We start from the raw sequence: 22,596 nt of genomic DNA on the forward strand, positions 1-22,596 counted from the left end.
CACTCACCTGGGTGATGCTGTCACGCATGGTGGGAGAGCGGCCGCGCCGCGTGGTGGTGGTGGCCATGGTGGTGGTGGTCTCCATGATGGTGGTGGACATGTCGGCCAGCAGGGTGGTGGCAGTGGTCTCGGTGGTCATGACGGAGGGCACCTCTCCCACCAACCGGAGGTTCCCCTCCACCCACACGTTGGGGTCACTCTCGGCCGCCAGGGACAGCACCTTGAGCCCGTTGTAGTAGAGCCCCGAGATCTGGCCCTGGAAAGGGCGGCCCTGATCCCGGCCCCCGATCTTGATGGCGGCCTGGCTGTTAAATATTGTCAGCTGTCGACCTGCCAAGAGGGGTGAGGGGGAGTCAGGGTGGGGAAGGGAGAAAGGGGAGGGATGAGGCCCATGGAGGGAAGGAGGGATGGAGTTGCAGGGTGGGGGTCGCAGGGAAGGGAAGAATAAACAGAGAAAGAAAGATCCTGAGTGAATGGCGGGCCGGGAGAGAGGCAGAGCTCAGCCAGCCAGCGGCTGCAGAAGGCAGGGATCCCTATGACAGCCCCCAGCCACTGCCCTGACTGGGGGCCACAGCGACGCCCCTCCACCACGTTCTCACTTCCTCCTCCCACTTCACTCCCTGCCAGCCACCCACCCCTGCACTGGCTCCTAACGCAGCTGCATATGGCTTCGGGCTGTCACATACCCCTCCCTCCCTCTACCCCCAACCACCCATCTTCTTCTATCCCCTCCATCCAACTCCCTCCATCCCCAAACACATCTCCTTCTTCCATCACCACCACCCCCTTCTATCCAACCTCCTCCTTCCCTCCATACCCAACCAAACCCACTTCTTCCATGCTCTTCAACCTCTCCACCCGCTCCCTCCACTCCCTTCCATCCATCGCTCCATCCAACCCCCTCCATCCCTCCACCCCACCACACACCCCTTCTTCCATCTCCTCCCTCCCTCCATTCATCCCCTCCTTCCATCCCCCCTCCATCTGCCCAGCTACCTCTTCCATCTATCCACCCACTCCATCTATCCACCCCCCAATCACCACCTCCTCCCTCCATCCCCCAACCACCCCCCATCCTCTCCCACATTTCTCCAAACATTATCCCTCTACACACTCCATGTATCTGTCTCCACACACATCCTTCCATCCTCCAACCCAATCGCCCACCTCTCCATTAACAGCTCCCCGCCCCTCCATCTGCCCCCACATCCCTCCATCTCCCACACCTCCACCCATCCAACATCCCTGAACTCCCCTCCATCTATCTCCCCACACCCCTACATCTATCTGCCCCCATCCCTCCACCGCCTCCATCCCTACCCCTGCTCCACCCATTCATCCCCATACTCACTCCTCTATCTATCTATCTACCTTCCCTCCCAAACTGCCCCCCTTTCCCTCCCAGACCCTTGGGACCCATTTCTGCATTCACAGACCCTGCATGGAACAGAGACAGTGAGTGGAGGAGGAGCGAGAGACGTGCAGGCACAGAGGCGCTGAACACAACACAGACATTTGAATTGTTAGATCCCCTTTGGCTGATAATGGGATATGGGGCCTTCCTCTCTAGGGGGCGCCAGCCCCAATCTGGCCCCACTGCAGGAGATGGAAGAGGGGAATGACTGGCTCATGGGGGTGGCGAATGGGACACAAGGCCCTTCCCCTCTCAGGGTGCTGGCTCCGGTCTGGCCAGCGAATGGGGAAGGAGTGTGTGCGGTGAAGGGGCAGGTTGGGGCATGAGCTGGTTGGCCCAGGAGTTCAGAGCTGTGCAGCCCCCCCCCCCCCCCGACACAAGGCTGCAGTGCAACTGCCGGGGGCTGAGGGGGAAGGAGCCAAATGTACCTGCCCACCTAAGAGACTGTGGGCAGGTGTGTGAGGGGAGGGGCTGGAGAGTGGTACATGTCTATGGAGGAGGGTCTGGACAGGTGTGTTTGGAGAGGGTATGGGAAGGGGTTAGGTGTCTATGGGGGAGGGGCTGGGGAGGTGTGTGTGGGGAGCGGCTAGAGGGGGTATGTCTATGGTTGAGAGGCTAGGGAGGGGTATGTGGAGAAGGGCTGGTGAGGGGTACTGTCCATGGGAGGAGGGGCTGGGGAGGTGTGTGTGGGGAGGGGCTGGGGAGAGGTATGTGTCTATGGTGGAGGGGCTGGGGAGGTGTGTGGGGGGAGGGGCTCGAGAGGGGTATGTGTCCATGGAGGGAGGGTCTGGGAGGTGTGTCTGGGGAGAGGTACGTGTCCATGGGGGGAGGGGCTGGGGAGGTGTGTGTGGGGAGGGGATGGGGAAAGGTATGTGTGTATGTGGGAGGGACAGGGGAGGTGTGTGGGGAGGGGCTGGCGAAGGGTACATGTCTATGGGGGGTGGGCTGGGGAGGACACTGCAATACGGAGGTTCCTAGGGTTGTGTCTGGGACTGGAGATATTGGCTAGTGTCATTTGCTTGCAAATAGCTGGGAGCAGCTGACATGCCAGAGGCTGTGCGTGAACAGCCCAGGAGAGGGGGTTCTCACAGCAGAGCAGGGTAAGGCTGGCTCCCAGAGTCAAGGATTGGAGAGGCCTAGCAGATCACCAGTCCAGATAACACCAGAGGGGAACAGATCACCAGTCCAGATAACACCAGAGGGGAACGTCACAGGAGGTGTGTGTGGGGAGGAGCTGGAGAGTGGTATGTGTACATGGTGGGAGGAGCTGGGGAGGTGTGTGTGGGGAGGGGCTGGCAATGGGTATGTGTCTATGTGGGGAAGGGCTGGAGAGGGGTACCTGTCTATGGGGAGAGGGCCTGGGGAGGTGTGCGTGAGGAGGGGCTGGAGGGGGTATGTGTCTCTGAGGGGGAAGGGTTGGGGAAGTGTTCATAGGAAGGAACTGGAGAGGGGAAGGTGTCTATGGGATAGAGGCTGGTGAGGTGTGTGTGGGGAAGGGCTGCAGAGGGGTATGTGTCTATGGGGGGGAAGGGCTGGAGAAGTGTGGGGGGGAGGAGCTGGTGAGGGGGTATATGTGTATGAGAGGGGAGAGCTGAGGAAGTGTTTGTGGGGAAGGGCTGGGCCCTTGGGGTGTGGGGGTGCACAGCTGGCTGGAGGAGCAAGGGGGACCCATGAGTGTAAGTGGGATCGTGGCCTAGTTGCCCACACTGGGCTGGCACACGCAGGTGCTAGCTGGGATGTGTTTTGGGGGCTGGGGTGATGGTGAGCACCAACAGCTGATCTAAATCTGGGGGCCACATGTGGGGACTGAAGCCGTGCCATCAAACTGATCTGCCTTCCAACCTGTCCCTGGCCCCCCCGCCCTTGGCCACATCCCAGCTGCCATCCAGGTGGCGCAGAGCAGTTTAGAAAAGCAAATCCTGGCCAACTCCCCCGCCCCACCCGCCATCACTCTCTCTCCTCGCTCCCTCCCGCCTTCAAAGGCGCCTTTTAAAAAAAGAGAAGAGAGGAGGATTGTTAAAGGGACCTTCTGTTGTGAGCAAAACCGACTCCAGATGGCTCCTACTGAACCGTTATCAGCTGGTTAACGCTCTGACTTTACAACAGCTTCTGCTTTGGATGAATACTCTGGAAATCGGCAGGTTTTTAACCCTCTGAGTTTCAGCTTCTTGGGTTTTTTTAGAAAACAGGATTATTTTTGTTTTAATTTTCTTTTGCTCGGGGTTAAGAAATCGGCACCCAACTGCCCAGACTCCTCCCATTCATTTGTTTTTCCCTGAGTTTGGGGGAGTTTAGCGCGTTAATTAGTTTTCACTCTCGTTAGATGGATTTTTTTGTTTGTTTGTTGCTTATTTAAAGAGCTTATTTGTTATGTGGTTTATTTACCACCTGGATTTTTTTAAGGGCCTACACCCGGATGGCTGTGCGCACACACAATACTGCCCTGTGTTAAATTTGTCTTGGATTCCTTCCCCCCACCCCAACCCCCTCTGATTGCTCTTGTGGGAGGTGTGAGGCCTGGCAACGTTGTGAGGCTTGTGAAGGCCGAGGGTTAACAAACTCATGCCACTTGCAAACAGAGCCTCACCAAACTTGTCATATTTGTGAACGCAGATGATCACCAATCTCGGGACGCTTGTGAAAAGGGGAAGCATCAGCTCATCTGTGAGACACAAGGATCTTGTGGTGGCAAATGCACATTTGTTGGGGCTTAGTTTAAATCCAGCTGACTTGCCAGCAGGAAAAGGGTTTGTTGGTGTGGGTGTGGGCGTGTCTCAGGGGAACGAGCCAGCCAGTCTAATGGAGCAGCTGGTGCTACCACGCTGGCTGAAAAGCCTCCAGGGAAGCATTATTCTGAGGCAAACCTGCTTGCTTCTCTGCTATCCTTCATCTCTTCCTCCGTTTGATCCCTCAGGGACGCTGGTACAGACTATCTGTCCCGGGATGCTTGCTCCTTATCCCATACGGGCAGAGCCCCTGTGCCCAGCGAGCCAGCCTGATCACCCAAAGATCAGCGGTACCGAAAGTCAGGCCTCTGAGGAAGTGGGGCAGGGGCTCACTAGAGAGGGCCCTTCCCGCTCAGTCAGGGCTGATGGCAGAAGTTCAAGTGGCAAGCCATGAAGCTGAACAATGGTGGATCCCTGCTTGGAACCAGCCACCACAAGCTGGGGCATTTCTCCCAGTCTCTGGGCACCTGGTTTGAGTGCGGGTTGGGGCAGCACAGCGAGGTTCAGGCTGCAGCAGCAGAGCCGCCCAGGGCCCAGGCCAGAAACCAAGAGCAGGGAAGGTAGTGCTATCCGATTTAGTCCCACAAAGGGGTGGCCTGGGGGATCTAGGCTGCCCACAAAGGCGTCTCCCCACAAACCGACAGGCAGGGCGGCATGGAGTACTGCTCCGAGGGGAGAGGGCTGGTTTCTTCCCCGTGCCTTTCTCCCTGTAGCGCTGAGACCAAAGCCCACCCCAGGGTTTGCACTGCCAGCCTGGGCCCTGGTTAGTGCGGCGAGTTGAAAGGCTAAGCCTACTGTGAGTGCAGCAGGCACCAGGCTGGGATGGCTTGGTGCTGAAGGGATGGCTGAGCTGTTGCCTAGGGGTGTGTGTGGGGAGAGATGGGTCAGTCAGATGAATTGGCTAGTGAATGAGATAATAAACAGAGAGGTGTGTATGGGGGATGGATGGAGTCTGTGTGAGTATGGATGGTTGCATGTGAGGACAGATGGATGGAAGGGTATGTGGGAACAGAAGGAAGTAAGGGTGTGTGTGGGGACAGAAGGATGGATGGGGGCGTGGGGGGGTGACGGATGGATTGGAGGGCAGGCGTGTGGACGGATGAAAGGAAGGAAGTGTGTGGAAACAGACAGATGGAAGGGTGTATGTGAGGATGGAGGGATGGAAGGGGGTGTGGGGGACAGAAGGAAGGAAGGAAGGGGGTGTGAGGGGACTGATGGATGCAGGTGTGAGGATGGAAGGAAGGGTGTGTGTGAGGATGGATGGATGGGGGGGTGTGCGGATAGATGGGAGGGAGTGCAGGGGACGGCTGAATGGATGGGGGTGTGTGAGGATGGAAGGAAGGAAGTGGGTGTGGGGGACGGATGGACAGATGACTGGGTGTGTGTGGGGATGGATGTTTGGGGGTGTCTAGGGACGGATGGATGGGGGTCTGTTGGTATGGATGGATGGAGTGTGGGGATAGATGGATGGGATGTGTGAGGATGGAAGAAAGAGGGTGTCAGGGACAAATGGATGGATGGCGGTTTGTGGGGATGGAAGGAAGGAAGGGGGTGTGGGGGATGAATGGATGGATGGGGGTGTGTGAGGATGGAAGGATGTGGGTGTGGGGATGGAAGGAAGGGGGCATAGGGGATGGATAGATAGATGGGGGTTTGTGGGGATGGAAGGAAGGAAGAGGGTGTGTGGGACAGATGGATGGGGGTGTGTGGGGATGGAAGGAAGGGGGTGTTGGGGATGGATGGATGGGGTGTGTAGGGATGGAAGGAAGGAGGTGTGGGGGACAGATGGATGGATGGTTGGGGGTGTGTAGGGATGGAAGGAAGAGGGTGTCAGACAAATGGATGGATGGGGGTGTGTGGGGATGGAAGGAAGGAAGGGGGTGTGGGGGATGAATGGATGGATAGGGGTGTGGGGGATGAATGGAAGGATGTGGGAGTGGGGATGGATGGAAGGACTGGGGCATGGATGGATGGATGGGGGTGTGTGGGGATGGATGGAAGGATGTGGGTGTGGGAGACGGATGGATGAGGGTGTGTGAGGATGGATGGAAGGAAGAGGGTGTGGGGGATGGATAGATGGGGTTGGGGGGAACAGATGGAAGGAAGGGGGTTTGGGGCATGGATAGATGGAAGGGGGTGTGTAAGGATGGAAGGCGGTTTGGGGGGTGGACGGATGGATGGGGGTGTGTGGGGATGGAAAGAAGGAAGGAGGTGTGGGGGACGGATGGATGGATATGGGGGTGTGGGGATGGAAGAAAGGAAGGGGGTGTGTGGGGCTGGACAGCTGGAGATAGAAAACACCACTGCAGGTGTTGCATGCATGGCAGGAGGAGTTGCCAGCACCTCATAGCCTGGCAGGGGAAGCTCCCTCAAAGCTCCCTGCCCCACCTCGATGTTCAGCAGTGAATTTGCACAGAAGCAGCCTCCTGTGAGCTCTTGGGCTGAAACAGGATGAGAAGGGCGCGGACAATGTGCAGATCTCAAGCCTGGACTGTTTGGAGCTTTCGGGGATGAGGTTTGGGGCCACTTCTGACCTGAGCTGGGCTGGTCGGCTCTGCCCTTGGCCACAGCTGTACAAATGGACCCATGCTAATCTTAAAAGGAGGAGCTGGCAGGGAAGGAGGCACATCGCCTCTCCAAATGAGAGTTGTCTGACTGCATTATAACAGGCTGGGCTCTTCCCAAGGGGTGAGCAGCTTGGGACCCTGTTATGTGAGTGCCCTGAGAGATGCCTGTACTTATGCAGCTAGGTAATGTGCCAGTAGGTGGCGCTCAAGTACCCACTGCATTGTTCACATTGCCGAGTGATTGAAGTTGTTCTAAGTGGGGTGCCGGGAGGAAGAGGGTTGCTGCTTTGATGTGGCTGAGCGAGGGCCCACTCAAGGACCGCGGGTGTGCTCTCCTTCCATAGGACTGCCAAGCTCTGCTTCAGCACTTTCAAAGTGCCTTACATTTTACAGATGGGGAAACTGAGGCACGGAAAGGCAGACTCGCCCAAAGTCGCCTGACAGCAGAGCCAGGAATAGAACCCAGGTGTCCTAAGCACCAGCTCTGCACTCTCCATCAGGCCACAGCTGGGGTGGGAGCCCAAGAAGACACTTGGTTAATGGGATTCCTAGCTGCCCCAGGGTTCGTGTGTCATCTGTCGGCTGGCAGGTTAGAGGATCAAACAGCTGACTGGAGAGGAACAGAATGTTTGGGCGCTCAGTGATTTTTTGCAGGGGGATCAGAGCATGTTACTCTAACCCTTCCAGATCCAGCACCGAACCGAAGGGACAATATTTAAAAACAGCAGGATTTTCCATCCTGCAAAACAATGTGAGATTTTGACTATTTTTGCCATCCCCTATCAGACCAAAAAGCTAAAATTTCCAACTTTTCCCTGAATGAGATACCCTCAAAGTTGCTTACAATGGCACTCAACAAGCTGGTTGATGAAATGGCGTTTGGGTGAGCGGCTCCAGGGAGCAGGGGATCAGCCCTGATCCAGAGGAAATTTTCCACGTTAGGAGCCCAACCCTGAAAGATGCTGCTGCCCCTGTTGTTCTGAGGGGGTGTGGCCAGTGTGCCAATCTAGGGCAAACTCCTTTTCCTCACACCCACCCCACGCTCACAGTGACACCAGGTGACTGCTAGCCTCCACCTGACTGACCTTTAAATCCCTGGCCCCTCCAGTACAGCCCATTAGAGCTTTAACCCTTTGAGCACTGGTGCTGAGTCTTACAAGTAGGCATGGTGGGACACTGCGACAGTATGGCAGGTGACGACCTCCTTCATGGCCACCCACTGGCCCCAGAGTGACAGCCAGGGTCTCGAATGTTGGGAGCTTGACTCAAGGGGCTTCTCCAAAAGAGCTCAAAGCCCGTTGGGGGAGCAGGGAAAATCTTTATTTCAGATCTAAAGGGGATCTGAGCTTTGGAAGAATCCTGCTCTGATCTGTGGGTGCCGATCCCTTGGAAATCCCAGTTTCCATCACAAGGCTGTTCATTGCTTAAAGAGCCCATGAAATCTCCTGCTGCAGGGACCATCTGCAAATTCAGGAGGCACCCGAACTCCTGTGGCAGCTTTAGAAGGTTGGGGCCTTTGTGTTTGTGAGATGGCCTTTTCAAATTCACCCCGTCTCCAGCACACGTCACCCCTAAAGGCAAATCTCTTATGCTCAGTCATCAAAGGGCTAAAGAGACACTGCTGGTCAGATCACCTCCTGAGACACAGCTCTCAGCTGTGGTGTTTTCAGCCAAGGCTATTGAGACTCTTGATTTCCATTCTTTTAGAGGGGAATCTGGATGTCTCGACACCCTCGGGCATCTCTGCAACGCTCAGCATTGGTGTTAAAAATAAACCCAAGCTAAAAAAAAAAAACCTTGCTGGAGTATTTATGGGATAATTATTATTTTTGAAGGATTCCACTGCAAACAGTGGGCTCAATTTGTCTTTTGCCTACACTAGTATAAAAGAGGACTAAGATCTCAGCTGTGACAACTCTCGGAATATTATCATATCTGGTGTTTTTCCTGAAAGCCCCAGCTCCAGGAATCATGGGATTAGGTGAGAATTTCTGTTCTCTTTAAAAAAAAAAAGTTTTAACACTTCCTGTTTTATTTATTTCCTAGTTTTCCTCCACAGATCTCAAAGTGTTTTACAAAGAAGGGTTTTATCCCCATTTTACAGAAGGGGAAACTGAGGCACAGCAGGCCAGCGGCAGAGCCTGGAGGAGAACCCAGACGCTCTGAGTCCCAGTCCAGTACTCTGCCCAGTAGGACACGCTTCCTTGTTGAGGATCAGGGGGTGGGGGGAAAGCTGGAAAATGTGAGTCCTAGAAACTTAAAATGCAGAAGGCAAACAAATAAGAATCCCAAATTTCTCCTTTTAAAAAATGTGATGATTTCTAAGCCAATCTCATGATTTCTGACCCCCCTCCGAGCTGGCAATACTGCATTTTGGCACTGCAATAAGCAGCCGTATTTTGAAAAGAACTGAGAATATTGGACTCAGATTGGGAGCTCTATGAGGCAGGGACTGTCTCTTGGCTGTGTGTTTGTACACTGCCTAGTGCAGTCGCATCCTGGTCCAGGACCAGGGGCTTTTAGGTACTACAGCAGTACAAATCATTCATAGGCTGATGGCTTTCAAGGCCAGAAGGGACCATTAGATCATCTCTGCTGTCTTGTCTAACCCAGGCAGAGAATGTCGCCAAGCTAACACTGCAAAGATCCCAATCACTTGGGTTTGACTAAAGCATCTTCCAGAGAGGCAGCCAGTGCCGACTGGAGATGGAGACTCCACCCCTGCCCGGGGGTGTTTGTTCCAATGGGATTCCTGATCACTGCGAATGAAGTTAACGGCATTTCACTGGTGTAAGTGAGAGGAAAATTGGGCCCAAGATAAAAGATAACCCAGTGAGCTGACTCTGTTGCTCTTTGTTGCAGCCTGGGACTAACCCTGAAGGTGAAAGTGACTAAAAACAAAAGTGAAACTAACTAGAGATCTAGGCTTGAAACTGACCAGTCTCTTTTCATTGATTGAAGTGCCAAGTAAAACAAAAGTTAACCCTAAGGCATCAATGATGAAATCAGATATAAGAAATATAGCTCCCCCCTCCTCCCTGGCAACAGTTAAAAATGCTCTGCAGAAGTGGGAGATTTAATCTTTCTTTAGATGCTACAGTGTCCATTTAAGCACAGATCTGATGAACCCCCTCTTGCCTTATTTCTTTTTAAAAACAATCCATCCCAAAGGCTTTTAAAATAATAATAATAAAAAAGTGTGGTTTAATCCTAAAGGGTGAAATTCACCCTTGCTTATGCATCACTTAAATCCAATTGAGTGGAGCAGAAGTCTTATGCTGGATTTCTGCACCAGGGTGAATTTTGCTCACAAAGCAACTCTAATTGGCAGAAGTTTCCATTCCACTTGGACTGGTACCTCAGCTGGTGTAAATTGCCATAACTCCATTTACATCAGCTGAGGATCAGAGTTTAAAACTGGATAAATTCTTCCAGACTCAGATCTCTTGTGGTGGGGTGGGGTGTTCATCTCATGTTAATGTGTTGCAAGTGTCTGTGTTTGTGTGTGGTGGGGGGACAAGGTAAGAGAGAGATTTTTTTTAAAATCAGTTTAAAATTCCAAATATAATCCAGATGAAGGTAAGAAATTTAGCATCCAAAGTGGAAAATCAACACATAAAAGCCCATATTACTCAAAGGGTTAAATCTTCTTTTGTTATTTTTTGGTTCATCCAGGTGTATATAAATACAGATATATAAATCTCTCGGTTTTTGTTTTAAATAAATTAGCTTGTTAAAGTCCCTTTAACTGATTTTTTTTGGTTGTTGGTTGTTTAAACAATCAAGTTACAGACATTAAAAGATACATTTAGATGCTTATCCCAGTTAGAAAAACGTGCTAAGAATTGGTTATTAAAATACATTTTGAATTTATCGGTTTAAAATCCATTACAAGACTGGTTTAGCGTTCGTTTGTGTTAAAAGCATATTATTAGCTGGTTAAAAGAAGATTTAAAATTACTTTTTTTGTTTTGCTTTTTCCCCAACTGAGTTTAAGCATTAAAGGTACAGAGCTCAGCCCGGAGACAGAACAGGGTGTGACCCTGTGCTATGAAAAGTCGAGTCAGTTACAAAGCTGGTGAAAAAATACCCAGAGTTCTAGGAAGGGATAGGGATTCTGGCTATTTGAAGATACAGGGTGAAATGGGTGGCTCCATTAAAGTCAACAGCAAAATGCCCTTCACTGTCTCCCTAACCAAGACAGATGGTGTAGTCTAGTGGGTAGGGCACAAGAGTGGGACCTAGGACTCCTGGGTTCTATTCCTGGCTCTGTCGCTGACTGTGGGCAAGTCTCTGAGCCTCTGATTCTCATTAGCCTACTTAGACTGTAAGTCTTTGGGAGAGGGAGCATGCGTCCTGCAGCACCTGGCACAATGGGGCCCTGATCTCAGTCAGGCTCTCCAGGAGCCAGTGAAAAATAACAACTCTCAATAATATCTGTCATTCCCGACCCCTGCATTGTAGGTGTGAGAACCTCCCTGTATCGCAACCCCCACCATTCTGTGGGAGAAATAGCAAACCCTCTCTGTCACCCTTTCAGCACCCCTCCCTGTGTCTCTCTGAGTCAGGCTCCATCTGTTTGCTGATCTGCTGTATTTATTCTTCTGCAACTCACAACTGCCTGGAATCCTAAAGAGTTATGTTTGCTTAAAATAATCTGTATCAATGAGTCCCACAGGCTAACCCCGCCGACCTCCTCCAGGAGCGGTGAGTCCCACAGGTTAACTCTACTGACTTCTGCAGGAGCTATGAATCAGGCTAACCCCAGTCTCCCTTTATCTATAGAAAACTAATAATGTTACATAAGTCTGTAACCCAAACCCAAGATACCTAGAGCTGGGGAAAGGATGGGCTGCATCTGTCATAACCGACCGAGCTATATAAAGTTCTCGGTGACCAATGAAATCATGCATCCACCCTCCTTTACCATCCAAATCCCACCACCAATTTTTAACTAAGCTCCCAGGACAAGATGCTTCTAAAGAGGAGGTGGAGGAGAGGGTTGGGACTGCAGCGGGAGAGCTCTGCACCTTTAAATCTTTTTTATTAATTAATTGCAATTAATTATTGTTAATTACCTTTGTCGAGTAGCCACTCATCTACTACTCGACCGAGCCGATACGGAATTCTCTGCCTAGCAATCGCCAGCCGCTCATTATCACTGTTCCCTTTAAAGAGTTTAGAGAAGAGATTTGTACACGGTTAAAAGAAAAAAAAATAAAAAGATAAAATCAAATAAGAGACAGAGAGAGACATATAACACCATCTGGAAGGTCAAAGGTCAGAGGTTAGCATGTTTAGAGAGGTCAAATAGCGGTTAAGCGTTGGATCAAAATTAACTGGCTTGGGGGGGGTTTGGTTGATGGTTTAGTCGATTTAGCACAGAGAGCTATTTACACAGTTTAGTAGAGTTTAGGTATTAGGTGCGCGGTGGATGTTAAACGGATTTATGCAGCATTTAGGAGGAGAAAGCTCCGGTGCAGTTTGGGGTTTAAAACTGACTTTTATCAACCTTTAGTCCCTACCAAATCAAATCAAATCCCGAAAACACAGCGACACACGGCCCGTTGCCACCTTGGAGAAAAGACACGTTTCCTGTGCACCCGTTTCCCTTTCTAGCTTCCTTTGCCGAGCTTCTCTGCCTGATTCCCCCCGTGCCCTCCCCCCCGCAGCAAAAGGCACACAAACAAGGTCACGCTCACCCCCCATCCCATCCCATTTGTTTCTGAAAACCCAGCTAGCAAAATCAAAGAATGTTTCTAAAAGGCATTAGAAGCTGGCCAAGTCTTCCTGGTTTGTTTCAGGGAAGAAGAGAGGGGATCTCTCTCAGGCCTGCATTAGCAGGGAGGGTGTTTTTGCAGTATCTGCACCCAGCGCAATTGGGCCCTCAATCCCAAATGCCAGTTAGGTGCTACCAGAGGGGAAGCTCAGTGTTCATACAGCGCCCAGAATAACGGGGCCCCTGACCTCAGCCAAGTCTTTGACTGGAATAGAAATGCTCCTCGTGTCTCATCCTCTATGCTTTACAAATGAGTCGGTTAGCGAATTCCCAGGGTGACTGGGCTCTGGAACTGGCATCACACACAAACTGCAGGTTAGGAGTAAAGGAAGCCGCTGTCTTACTGTCATAGATGAGGCCAAGGGACAGGATTGCTCAGCATGGGTAACACACCTGCCCTTTGCTGCTGATTGCAATCCCTGTTGGCTCGGCTGGCAGGAGTAGGTGCCTTTGCAAGAGAGAATCTGTGGTGATGGTCAGGGTCTGTGCAGTGTAAGGGCCTGTGCAGGGTCTGGCACAACAGGGGGTCTGTGCAGTGCCTGCCCAGTCTCAGTCGGGGTGTCTAGGTACTACTGGGATGCAATCAAATAATTGTACAGGTGGGGAAACTGAAGCATAGAGCGATTATGGGGCAGATTTTCCAAAGAGCTCAGTGTAAGCCACTGGTCTGTGCCTGATTTACAGAGACTGCGAGTCTGTTACAGCCCAGCAAGGGAGCCCTGGGTTTTTAGCTCAATCTGTAGATATTGCAGCTGGTTTGATCTCTGGTGTCGGCACTGAGCAGGCCCCAGACCTCCAAAGAACTTGGCATGCTGGGAGCTGATCCCTTGGGGAAATCAGGCCATTAAGTGCCATAGCAGAAGCAGCTATGAAATCTGGCCCCAGTTGTTCATGGCAAGTAAGGGCCTCAGTGATTTGCCCCAGATCACACAGGGAGTCTGTGGTGGAGGCTGGAATGGAAAGAACGCAGGAGTCCTGAGCTCTCTGGGAAATCTGGTCTTGTTCGACTTACTCAAGATCACACAGGGGATCTGTGGTGGAGTGGAACCCAGGTGTCCTGAGTCCCAGCACCGTACCCCCAAAGGCACCTTTCCTGGTGCGAGTGAAATGGCAGAGATGCTCGGGCTGTTCCTCTATGTTTGGGGGAGGAGAAGAGGCAGCACTGGCTGGACACTAATTATCTGACAGAGACACGGAGGTCACAGTGAACCCCACCACCATGCCTGTGCACAGAGGTAACAAGCCCTTAGTAATGAGGAGGCAGCTGGGGGGTGTGGGGTTAGGTTGGGTGGAGCAGCCCCGCTGGGCTCCTGTTGTGCACTGGCTGTACTGGGTGGTGGGTTGGAGTGGGGAGGAAGTAACAGGCTGTTAGAGACACTGGAGGATGTGGGGGAGGTGCTAAAGTGGGGAGCCTGTAGGAATCGGTGGGAGCAAGGACTCCTGGGTTCTCTCTCCAGCTCTAGGAGGGTGGTGGAGTCTAGTGACTGGAGCAGGGGGTGGGTTCTCTGAAGGCAATGAAGATCCCTGTGAAGCTGGGTTCCTCTCTGCGAGGGGAAGGGATGCAGAAACCCCTCCTGCAAGCAATCTCCTCTGAGGTCTCCCCACCCTCACCTCTCTATTCAGGATGCCATTTGGTCCGCTAATTAGGAGTGATCAGGGACTTTTTATGCTCTCATTAGCGCCTATATTAACGAGGCGATTAACATCTTTAATTAAAACCACACCATCCCTGGGAAGTGACCTGGGTCGCTAATCAGCAGCCAGCACTCAAGCAGGCTGGGGGGATTGCCATAGGAGCTACATGCATGTGGGCTTGCTAAATGGGAGAGTGCTGGTGTACATGGGAATTGCAGGTGTGTGCATCACATGTCCTGTCTATATATCACATCATGCTTGTGTACATACAAACTACATGTGTGTGTGCGTCACTCTCTACATATCAGGACATGCCTGGGGCTGGTGTAATCATGTGGGTGTTGGTGTACATACAAACTACACATATGTGCGTTGCAATGCTGCTGAGCTCCAGGTGCTGGAGCTGGGGGGAGCCCGGATTCCTGATCCCAACCCCCACCAGCCTTTACCATTTTCTGGGCTGTTCTCTAGCTAGCAGTTCTGGGTCATTACGTCACACACGCCCCTGGTGCAACTTTCTGTTTGGGCCACATAGGTCCGGGGGCTCTGAAACCAGCCCCCCCGCCACCGCAGGGCACCCAGCTGAGTGGCGCGGCACAGCACAGCCAGGCAGAAAAGCTTGGTGCCCACTGACATTTTCCCCCTAAAGAGGCCTTGGGGCTACAGACATCCCGTGACTGGTGGCTTGGGTGGGCGGTGGGGTGGGGGAGGGAAGGAGGGAGGGAAGAGAAGGCACTATCAGGAAGAGACATCCAGATGCTATGGTGATGGGTGCCATGTAAGGACCCACAGATGGATGGAAGGGGATGGATGGAGGGCTGTGTATTGGGATGAATGGAAAGGGCAAATGGAAATGGATGGCTGGATGGACGCATTTATGTGGGGAGAAGACAGTGCGGCTGGGGATGGATGGAGAGCAGTGAATGGAGATGGATAGAGGGCTACGTGGGGGAGAAGATGGTGCGGATGGAGGGGTGTGGACAGGAATGGATGGATGGAAGGGTACGTGGGGGAGAAAATGGAGTGGATGGGGACGGATGGATTGAGGGGTATGTGGGGGAGAAGATGGTGTGGATGGGGACGGATGGAGGGGTGTGCATGGGGAAAGATGGAGGAGAAGATGGTGTGGATGGGGACAGATGGATGGATGGAGGGGTACGTGTGGGAGAAGATGGTGCACATGGGGATGGATGGAGAGCTGTGGATGGGGATGGATGGATGGATGGAGAAGAAGATGGTGTGGATGGGGACAAACGGAGGGCAGTGAATGGGGATGGATGGAGGGGTATGTGGGGGAGAAGACGGTGTGGATGGTGACAGATGGAGGGGTGTGGATGGAGATGGATGGATGAATGGAGGGAGGGGTATGTGGGGGAGAAGATGGTGCAGATGGGGATGGACGGAGAGCGGTGAATGGGGATGGATGGAGGGGTGTGTATGGGGATGGATGGAGAAGAAGATGGTGTGGATGGGGACGGATGGAGGGCTGTGGATAGGGATGGATGGAGGCGTACATGGGGGAGAAGAAGATGGTGTGGATGGGGACGGATGGAGGGCAGTGAATGGGGATGGATGGAGGGGGATGGATGGAGTAGAAGATGGTGTGGATGGGAACGGATTGAGGGGTGTGGAGGGGGATGGATGGAGTGGAAGATGGTGTGGATGGGGATGGATGCTGGGCAATGAATGGGACTGGATGGAGGGGTGTGGATGGGGATGGATGGATTGAGGGGTATGTGGGGGAGAAGATGGCGTGGATGGGGATGGATGGAGGGCAGTGAATGGGGATGGATGGAGGGCCACGTGGGGGAGAAGATGGTGTAGATGGGGACGGATGGAGGGGTGTGGAGAGGGATGGATGGATGGAGTAGAAGATGGTGTGGATGGGGATAGATGGAGAACAGTGAATGGGACTGGATGGAGGGGTGTGGATAGGAATGGATGGAGGCGTACATGGGGGAGAAGATGGTGTGGATGGGGATGGATGGAGGGCTGTGGATGGGGATGGATGGTGTGGATGGGGATGGAGGGCAGTGAATGGAAATGGATGGAGGCATACGTGGGGGAGAAGATGGTGTGGATGGGGACGGATGGAGGGCAGTGAATGGGGATGAATGGAGGAGGATATGGGAGAGAAGATGGTGTGGGTGGGGATGGATGGAGGAGAAGATGGTGTGGATAGGGATGGATGGATGGAGGGGTATGTAGGGGAGAAGATGGCGTTGATGGAGACGGATGGAGCGGTGTGGAGGGGGATGAATGGAGTAGAAGATGGTGTGGATGGAGATGGATGGAGGGCAGTGAATGGGAATGGATGGAGGCGTACGTGGGGGAGAAGATGGCGTGGATGGGGATGGATACGTGGGGGAGAAGATGGCGTGGATGGGGATGGATGGAGGGGTACTTGGGGGGAGAAGATGGCGTGGATGGGGACGGATGGAGGGCAGTGAATGGGGATGGATGGAGGGGTGTGGATGGGGAGAAGATGGCGTGGATGGGGATAGATGGAGAGTTGTGGATGGGAATGGAGGGAGGGGTATGTGGGGGAGAAGATTGTGTGGATGGGGATGGATGGAGGGCAGTGAATGGGGATGGATGGAGGGGCACGTGGGGGAGAAGACGGTGTGGTTAGGGATGGATGGATGGAGGGCTATGTGGGGGAGAAGACATGGTGTGGATGGGGATGGATGGAGGAGAAGATGGTGTGGATAGGGATGGATGGATGGAGGGGTATGTGGGGGAAAAGATGGTGTGGATGGGGATGATTGGATGGGGACGGATGGAGGAGAAGATGGTGGATGTGGATAGATGGAGGGCAGTGAATGGGGATGGATGGAGGGGCACGTGAGGGAGAAGATGGCGTGGATGGGGATGGATGGAGGGGCACGTGAGGGAGAAGATGGCGTGGATGGGGATGATTGGATGGGGACGGATGGAGGGGTGTGGATGGGGATAGATGGAGGAGAAGATGGTGTGGATGGGGATGGATGCAGGACTGTGGAGGGGGATGGATGTAAGGACAGCGAGAGAGCACAGTGAGATGGGGGAAGGAGATTGAACAGTTGGGTGGGGTGGTATCTTATGAGTGCGTGTGTGGAGTTTGCACAGCATGTGAGGGGAGTGTGCAAGGTGTCTCCATGTGTGCACATAAAAGTGTGGGAGACACCAGTGTGCAGGGGGTGTGCCTGAATGTGCAAGTTCCTGGTGTGTGCTACCTGGCTGCTCTCCTGGGAGGGGCTTGGCATGGAACTGGCTGGGAAGAGGCAGCCAGGGGTGTGGGTGGGGGGAGATCAGGGAAGGGGCCATGATCGTGGCAGCCAGGGGGTGTCTCACTGTGCATCAGCGCCAGCCTCCTGCTGCTAGAAATTGCTAGTGTGTCAGGGACGATCTAGCATGTGCATGATGCGCCCCTTATGATTATCTACGCCATGGCCCTGATGATTACCCACAATTCTGCCTGCCAAGCATGGCCCGATGGGCGCTGCAGAGTGGCTAGTCCAGGGTGGCATCCCCGCTCCATCAGGCAGAAGGAGCACACGCTGGTGTGTGGTTGAGGAAGATACCTCTGTGCACGAGTGTGTACGACGAGTGTCAGTGTGTGTGAGACATCTGTCCCAGTGCTGGGCCTATTCCACGTGCAGTTCTCTGCTGCTGTGTGTTGTGGGGATGGCTCTGGCCACCTGCCTATGTGTACACATGAGTGTGTTTGGAGACCTGTGGTGTTTGTGTACATCTGTCTTCACATTCCTGTGTTTGTGCGCGAACTTGTGTGCACGCTTGGGTGCGTTTGCATGTGTGTGTTTTTGCATACCTGTGTGTGGGTGTACAGATGTGCACTCACATTTCTGGCTTTGCGCGCGCGCGTGTGTGTGTGTGTGTGTGTGTGTGCATGCTCATGTGCATGTGCGAGAGAGCATGGGTGTGCGTGTACATTCATCTCCAGCCCTGAATGGATTTGTGGGCAGTGGTGGCCAGGACTGGCTCCCCACCTCATCCCCCTCATGATGATCTGTCCTTGGGAACTAGCTCAGATTCTCCAGGCCAGCTGACCCAGGGAACAATTGGCAGCTTGGCAGCCCAGGTCCGAGGGGAGCGTAACCCCCACTCCTTCCCAGGAGCCTGACCCCTGTTAAGCTTGCCTGGCTGGCTCTTGGGGTGGTGGTTTGTGTGTGATGCAGCCAGAGATGATGGGGAGTGGCAGGAATCTGCCCACTCAGGACAGAGAAAACCTATGGGGGTCTCACATACAAATGTGGCATCATCTCCCCATCCCCAACATTCCCAGGGGCTGCGGGAACTCGGTAGAAGCCGGAACCAACTTGTAACCCCTGATCTTTCCCTGACTCCCCAACTCTGCAGCCAGCTGGAGCAGAACCAGAAGGCAGAGCCTAGAGTGTGTGTCTTAGGGCCTATACTGCTAAGGGCTGGGGGGGATTCTCCCAGGGCAGGGAAGCAGGGCTGATGCCACTGCCTCCAGGGCCTTGAGAAAGGGAATTTCAGATCTACTGCCTCCCCTGCAATGGGCACCTTCTACCTGTTCCCGGAGAGGAACTGCCTCCTGCTCCCCTACAGGCACCTCAGATTCCCCCCCAGGCACCTCTGATCCTCTCCCCTACTAGAAACCCCCAAGTCACTGGCACCTCAGCTCCCCCCTACTAAGAACTGCCCCCTGTTTTCTGGGCACCTCCCCAGATTGCACAGACCCCCAGCTACAGACTGTCCCACTCAGTCTGCCCCTGCTAGGAAACCACTCCCCTGGTGTACCTGCCTTTTCCCACCACTGAACGCTGGATGCCCTATAATGCCCAAGAGTCTCTCTCTAGTTCCATGGTGGGTGGTGACTTTACCCAGGATCCTTTGCAGGGGGGATGGGCACCAATCAGGGCTGATTCCGATGGGTGGCAGCGTTACCCAGAATCCTTTGCAGGGCCGGGCAGGGATGAGGGCCGGTTGCGACCTCCACCGCTGACGGTGCACACAGGCCGGGTGTTGGGGCGGGGTGGGCGGCAGGGCCGGCGCCCAGCCTTACCTGCTGGGTAGCGCTCATTGATGGGCCAGTTGTCCACCTGCAGCGTGGCATTGCCCCCGCTCCGGGTGAAGCGCACCACGTGGTACTTGCCGTCGTTCACCATGGCATTAGTTTCCTCGATGGTGATGTCATCCGTGCCCACGTTGAAGATGACCCCAATTGTGCCTTGATCCTGGAGGGGGAGGAGAGACATCAGAGAAGGGGGTGAGGGCGGGAGTTGAGAGCCAGGACTCCTGGGTTCCATCCTCAGCTCTGGGAAGGGAGTGGGGGCTAGAGTTGGGGGGAAGGGAGTCAGGACTCCTGCGTTCTATCCATGAGATCTAGTGCTTTGAGCAGGTTTCAGAGTAACAGCCGTATTAGTCTGTATTCGCAAAAAGAAAAGGAGTACTTGTGGCACCTTAGAGACTAACCAATTTATTTGAGCATAAGCTTTTGTGAGCTACAGCTCACTACCCTCCTCTCCCCCACCTCCTGCCATAGGTGCTGACTCCATGGGTGCTCTGGGGCTGGAGCACCAATGGAAAAAAAAATAGTGGGTGCTCAGCACCCACCGGCAGCCCTGCTGATCAGCTCCTCCTCCTCACCCCTCCAGTGCTTCCTGCCCACCAGTGATCAGCTGTTCAATAGTGTGCAGGAGGTACCGGGGGAACCGGGGCAGGTGTGCTCTGGGGAAGGGGGTGGAACAGAATGGGAAGGGGCGGGAATGGAGCAGGGGTGGGAAGGGGTGGAGTGGGGGGGTTGAGCACCTTCTCGCAAATCACAAAGTTGGCGCCTCTGCACCCTGCAATGATTCTCCCTCCCACATGGCAGCCCGTATCATTTCTCAGGCATGGTTTTTCAAGGCCAGAATGAGGCCCACGCAGGGCTGAGAAGCAGCTGCGTCTGGGGTGAGGCACCAGGGCTGTTCAAACGTCACACAGCAATTCTGCAGAGTCTGAGACAGGAAGTGAGGGAGAATCTCCTGGCTGATTGTGGGGAGGCCAAATGGAATCATGTGAGCGGGAATTCGGCCAGGGACCAGAATTAACATCCCCTGGTTTGGGGGCAGGACCAAAGTAACTTCTCTGAGCACAAGTTTGAAAGAGCTTGGCTTGATATTTCATTGGAAAGATGGACCACCACCATGACAGCGCCCCCATTAAACTGCATCCCACACCCAGTCCCACAGCGCCACTCCAGCCCCCGGCCTCACTCCCAGCAGCATGGCACGGTGCCCCGCCAGCCCCACAGTGCCCAGCCAGCTCCCTGCCCCATTCCACCCCTCCACCCCTCAGCCTACTCCCAGCAGCACATTGCCCCTCCAGCCCCCTGCCCCACTCCCAGTCCCACAGCACCCCTCCACCCCCCGGCCCACTCCCAGCAGCACAACGCCCTCCAGCCCCCTGGCCCCACTCCCTGCAGCACAGCGTCCCGCCAGCCCCACAGCGCTCCTCCAGCTCCCCACCCCACAGGGCCCCTCTAGTCCTCTACCCCACTCCTTGCAGCACAGCGCCCCTCCAGGAAAGGTTCAGAACAGGGCAACAAAAATGATGAAGGGTATGGAACGGCTGCCATATGGGAAGAGATTAATAAGATTGGGAGTTTTCAGCTCGGAAAAGAGACGACTAAGGGGGGTATGATAGAGGTCTCTAAAATCATGACTGCTGTGGAGAAAGTAAATAAGGAAGTGTTATCTACTCCTTCGCATAACACAAGAACTAGGGGCCACCAAATTAAATTAATAAGCAGCAGGTTTAAACCAAACAAAAGGAAGTATTTCTTCACACAACGCACAGTCAGTCTGTGGAACTCTCTGCCAGAGGATGTTGTGAAGGCCAAGACTATAACAGGGTTCAAAAAAGAACTAGATAAATTCATGGAGGATAGGTCCCTCAATGGCTATTAGCCAGGATGGGCAGGGATGGTGTCCCTAGCCCCTGTTTGCCAGAAGCTGGGAATGAGCAACAGGGGATGGATCACTTGATGATTACCTGTTCTGGTCATTCCCTCTGGGGCACCTGGCATTGGCCACTGTCGGAAGACAGGATACTGGGCTAGATGGACCTTTGGCTGACCCAGTAGGGCCGTTCTTATGTTCCAGCCCCACAGTACCACTCGAGCCCCCCCTTCCCTGCAGCACAGCACCTGTTAATGACCTCCAGCAGCTCCATACAGCACAGTGCCCCCTACTGAGGCTTACCTCACTCCCCCCAGCACAGTGCCCCCTACAGCCCCACTCCCTCCACTACTGAAGCTCTGCCCTGCTCCTACAGCACCATGCCCCCTACTGTATTCCTGGCCCACGCCGTGCAGCACAGCGCCCCCTAGCGCTGCACTGGGGTTAGCAATGACTGTGTGGGGAGAGCGCTACTACCTCCCTGCAGCACAGTGGCTGTAGTAGTCAGCAGTGAGTCTGAGGAGAGAGCAACCCTGGCTGAGCCCCCCACAAGCATGGCTGTTTCCTTCAAGGTCTCCCCTCCAAGCCCTTTGTGGGTCTGTCCCTGTTAGCGAGGTTAGAGATGCATGTGAGATGGCAGCATGAGGACAGCCTCCAGGAAGCATCTGCTGTGACTCCAAGTCTTGCTGGGAGGAAAGGGATTTGTTAGCCAGCTGCTTGGGAGATCCATTCCCAGCAGCCTGTGCCAGACACAACCCCCCCGCGACTCAGACCTGGGGCTAGAGTCCTCGGTCCCTTACGCCAGGCTAAAGCGAGAGGAGAAAGTTCTCCCCAAGACAGGCATAGAACCTGACACCCAATCCTTCTGCTCTAATCACTAGACCCCCCCGCCCCCCCTAGAGCTGGAGATAGAACCCAGGAGTCCTGTTTTTCTCCCCAGCCCTGATTCTCTAATTCCCTGATGGCGCCGGCCCCTCTCTGGCTAATTCACTTGGGCTGCAGAGTAATCAAAGCCCCTTAATCCAGTTCCGGGAGCCATCGATTGAAATTTCAGCCCTAAGCTCGTTTGCGTCGTCAATACGCTAATGATCAGGGCCCGTCTGCGGCAGAGTGGGAATGGATCCAGCTCTGGAGCCAGGCACGGCACTGCGCATGGGCTGGGAGCCACTGGCTTCCACCCAGTACCTCAGCCTTAGGGTATGGGGTGGGGGGGTCTGGCTCTTCCACTCTGGTCATGTGCACGTGTATGTTTCTCTGTGCTAGCATCTGTTGGTGTTTGTCCGGGAGTGTGTGTCTGATCATCTCTGGGTGTCTGTGCTTGTCTGTGACTGTGTGTGTTTCTACCTCTGCGTGCAGGCGTGTCTGGGACAGTGTGTGTTTCTGTTATCTCTGGGTGTGTGCGTGTGTGTCTGGGACTGTGTGTATATTTCAGTTATCTCTGTCTGCCTACATTGTGTGTTTTCAGTAGTCAATCAGTCACAGCTGGCTGTTCCCTGTGGACTGGACCTGCTATGGGGTAATAAAGATCTTGAAATAAATGATAGAGAACCCTGTGCATGTAAGGTCCCAG

At 53.9% G+C, this 22,596-nt stretch overlaps 1 protein-coding gene across 1 annotated transcript in view; it reads right to left on the reverse strand.

Moving 5' to 3' along the window:
* NRXN2 (neurexin 2) overlaps nt 1-22,596 on the reverse strand; it is a 251,516-nt gene that overhangs the window by 21,342 nt on the left and 207,578 nt on the right. The window contains exons 18-20 of the mRNA XM_077821683.1: nt 19,151-19,322; nt 11,786-11,875; nt 8-330 (exon numbers count right to left, since the gene is read on the reverse strand). Coding sequence (XP_077677809.1) covers nt 8-330; nt 11,786-11,875; nt 19,151-19,322 — 585 coding nt within the window. The remainder of the gene's footprint in view (nt 1-7; nt 331-11,785; nt 11,876-19,150; nt 19,323-22,596) is intronic.

Source organism: Eretmochelys imbricata, chromosome 7 (assembly GCF_965152235.1).
Source record: "Eretmochelys imbricata isolate rEreImb1 chromosome 7, rEreImb1.hap1, whole genome shotgun sequence".
Lineage (NCBI taxonomy): Eukaryota > Metazoa > Chordata > Testudines > Cheloniidae > Eretmochelys > Eretmochelys imbricata.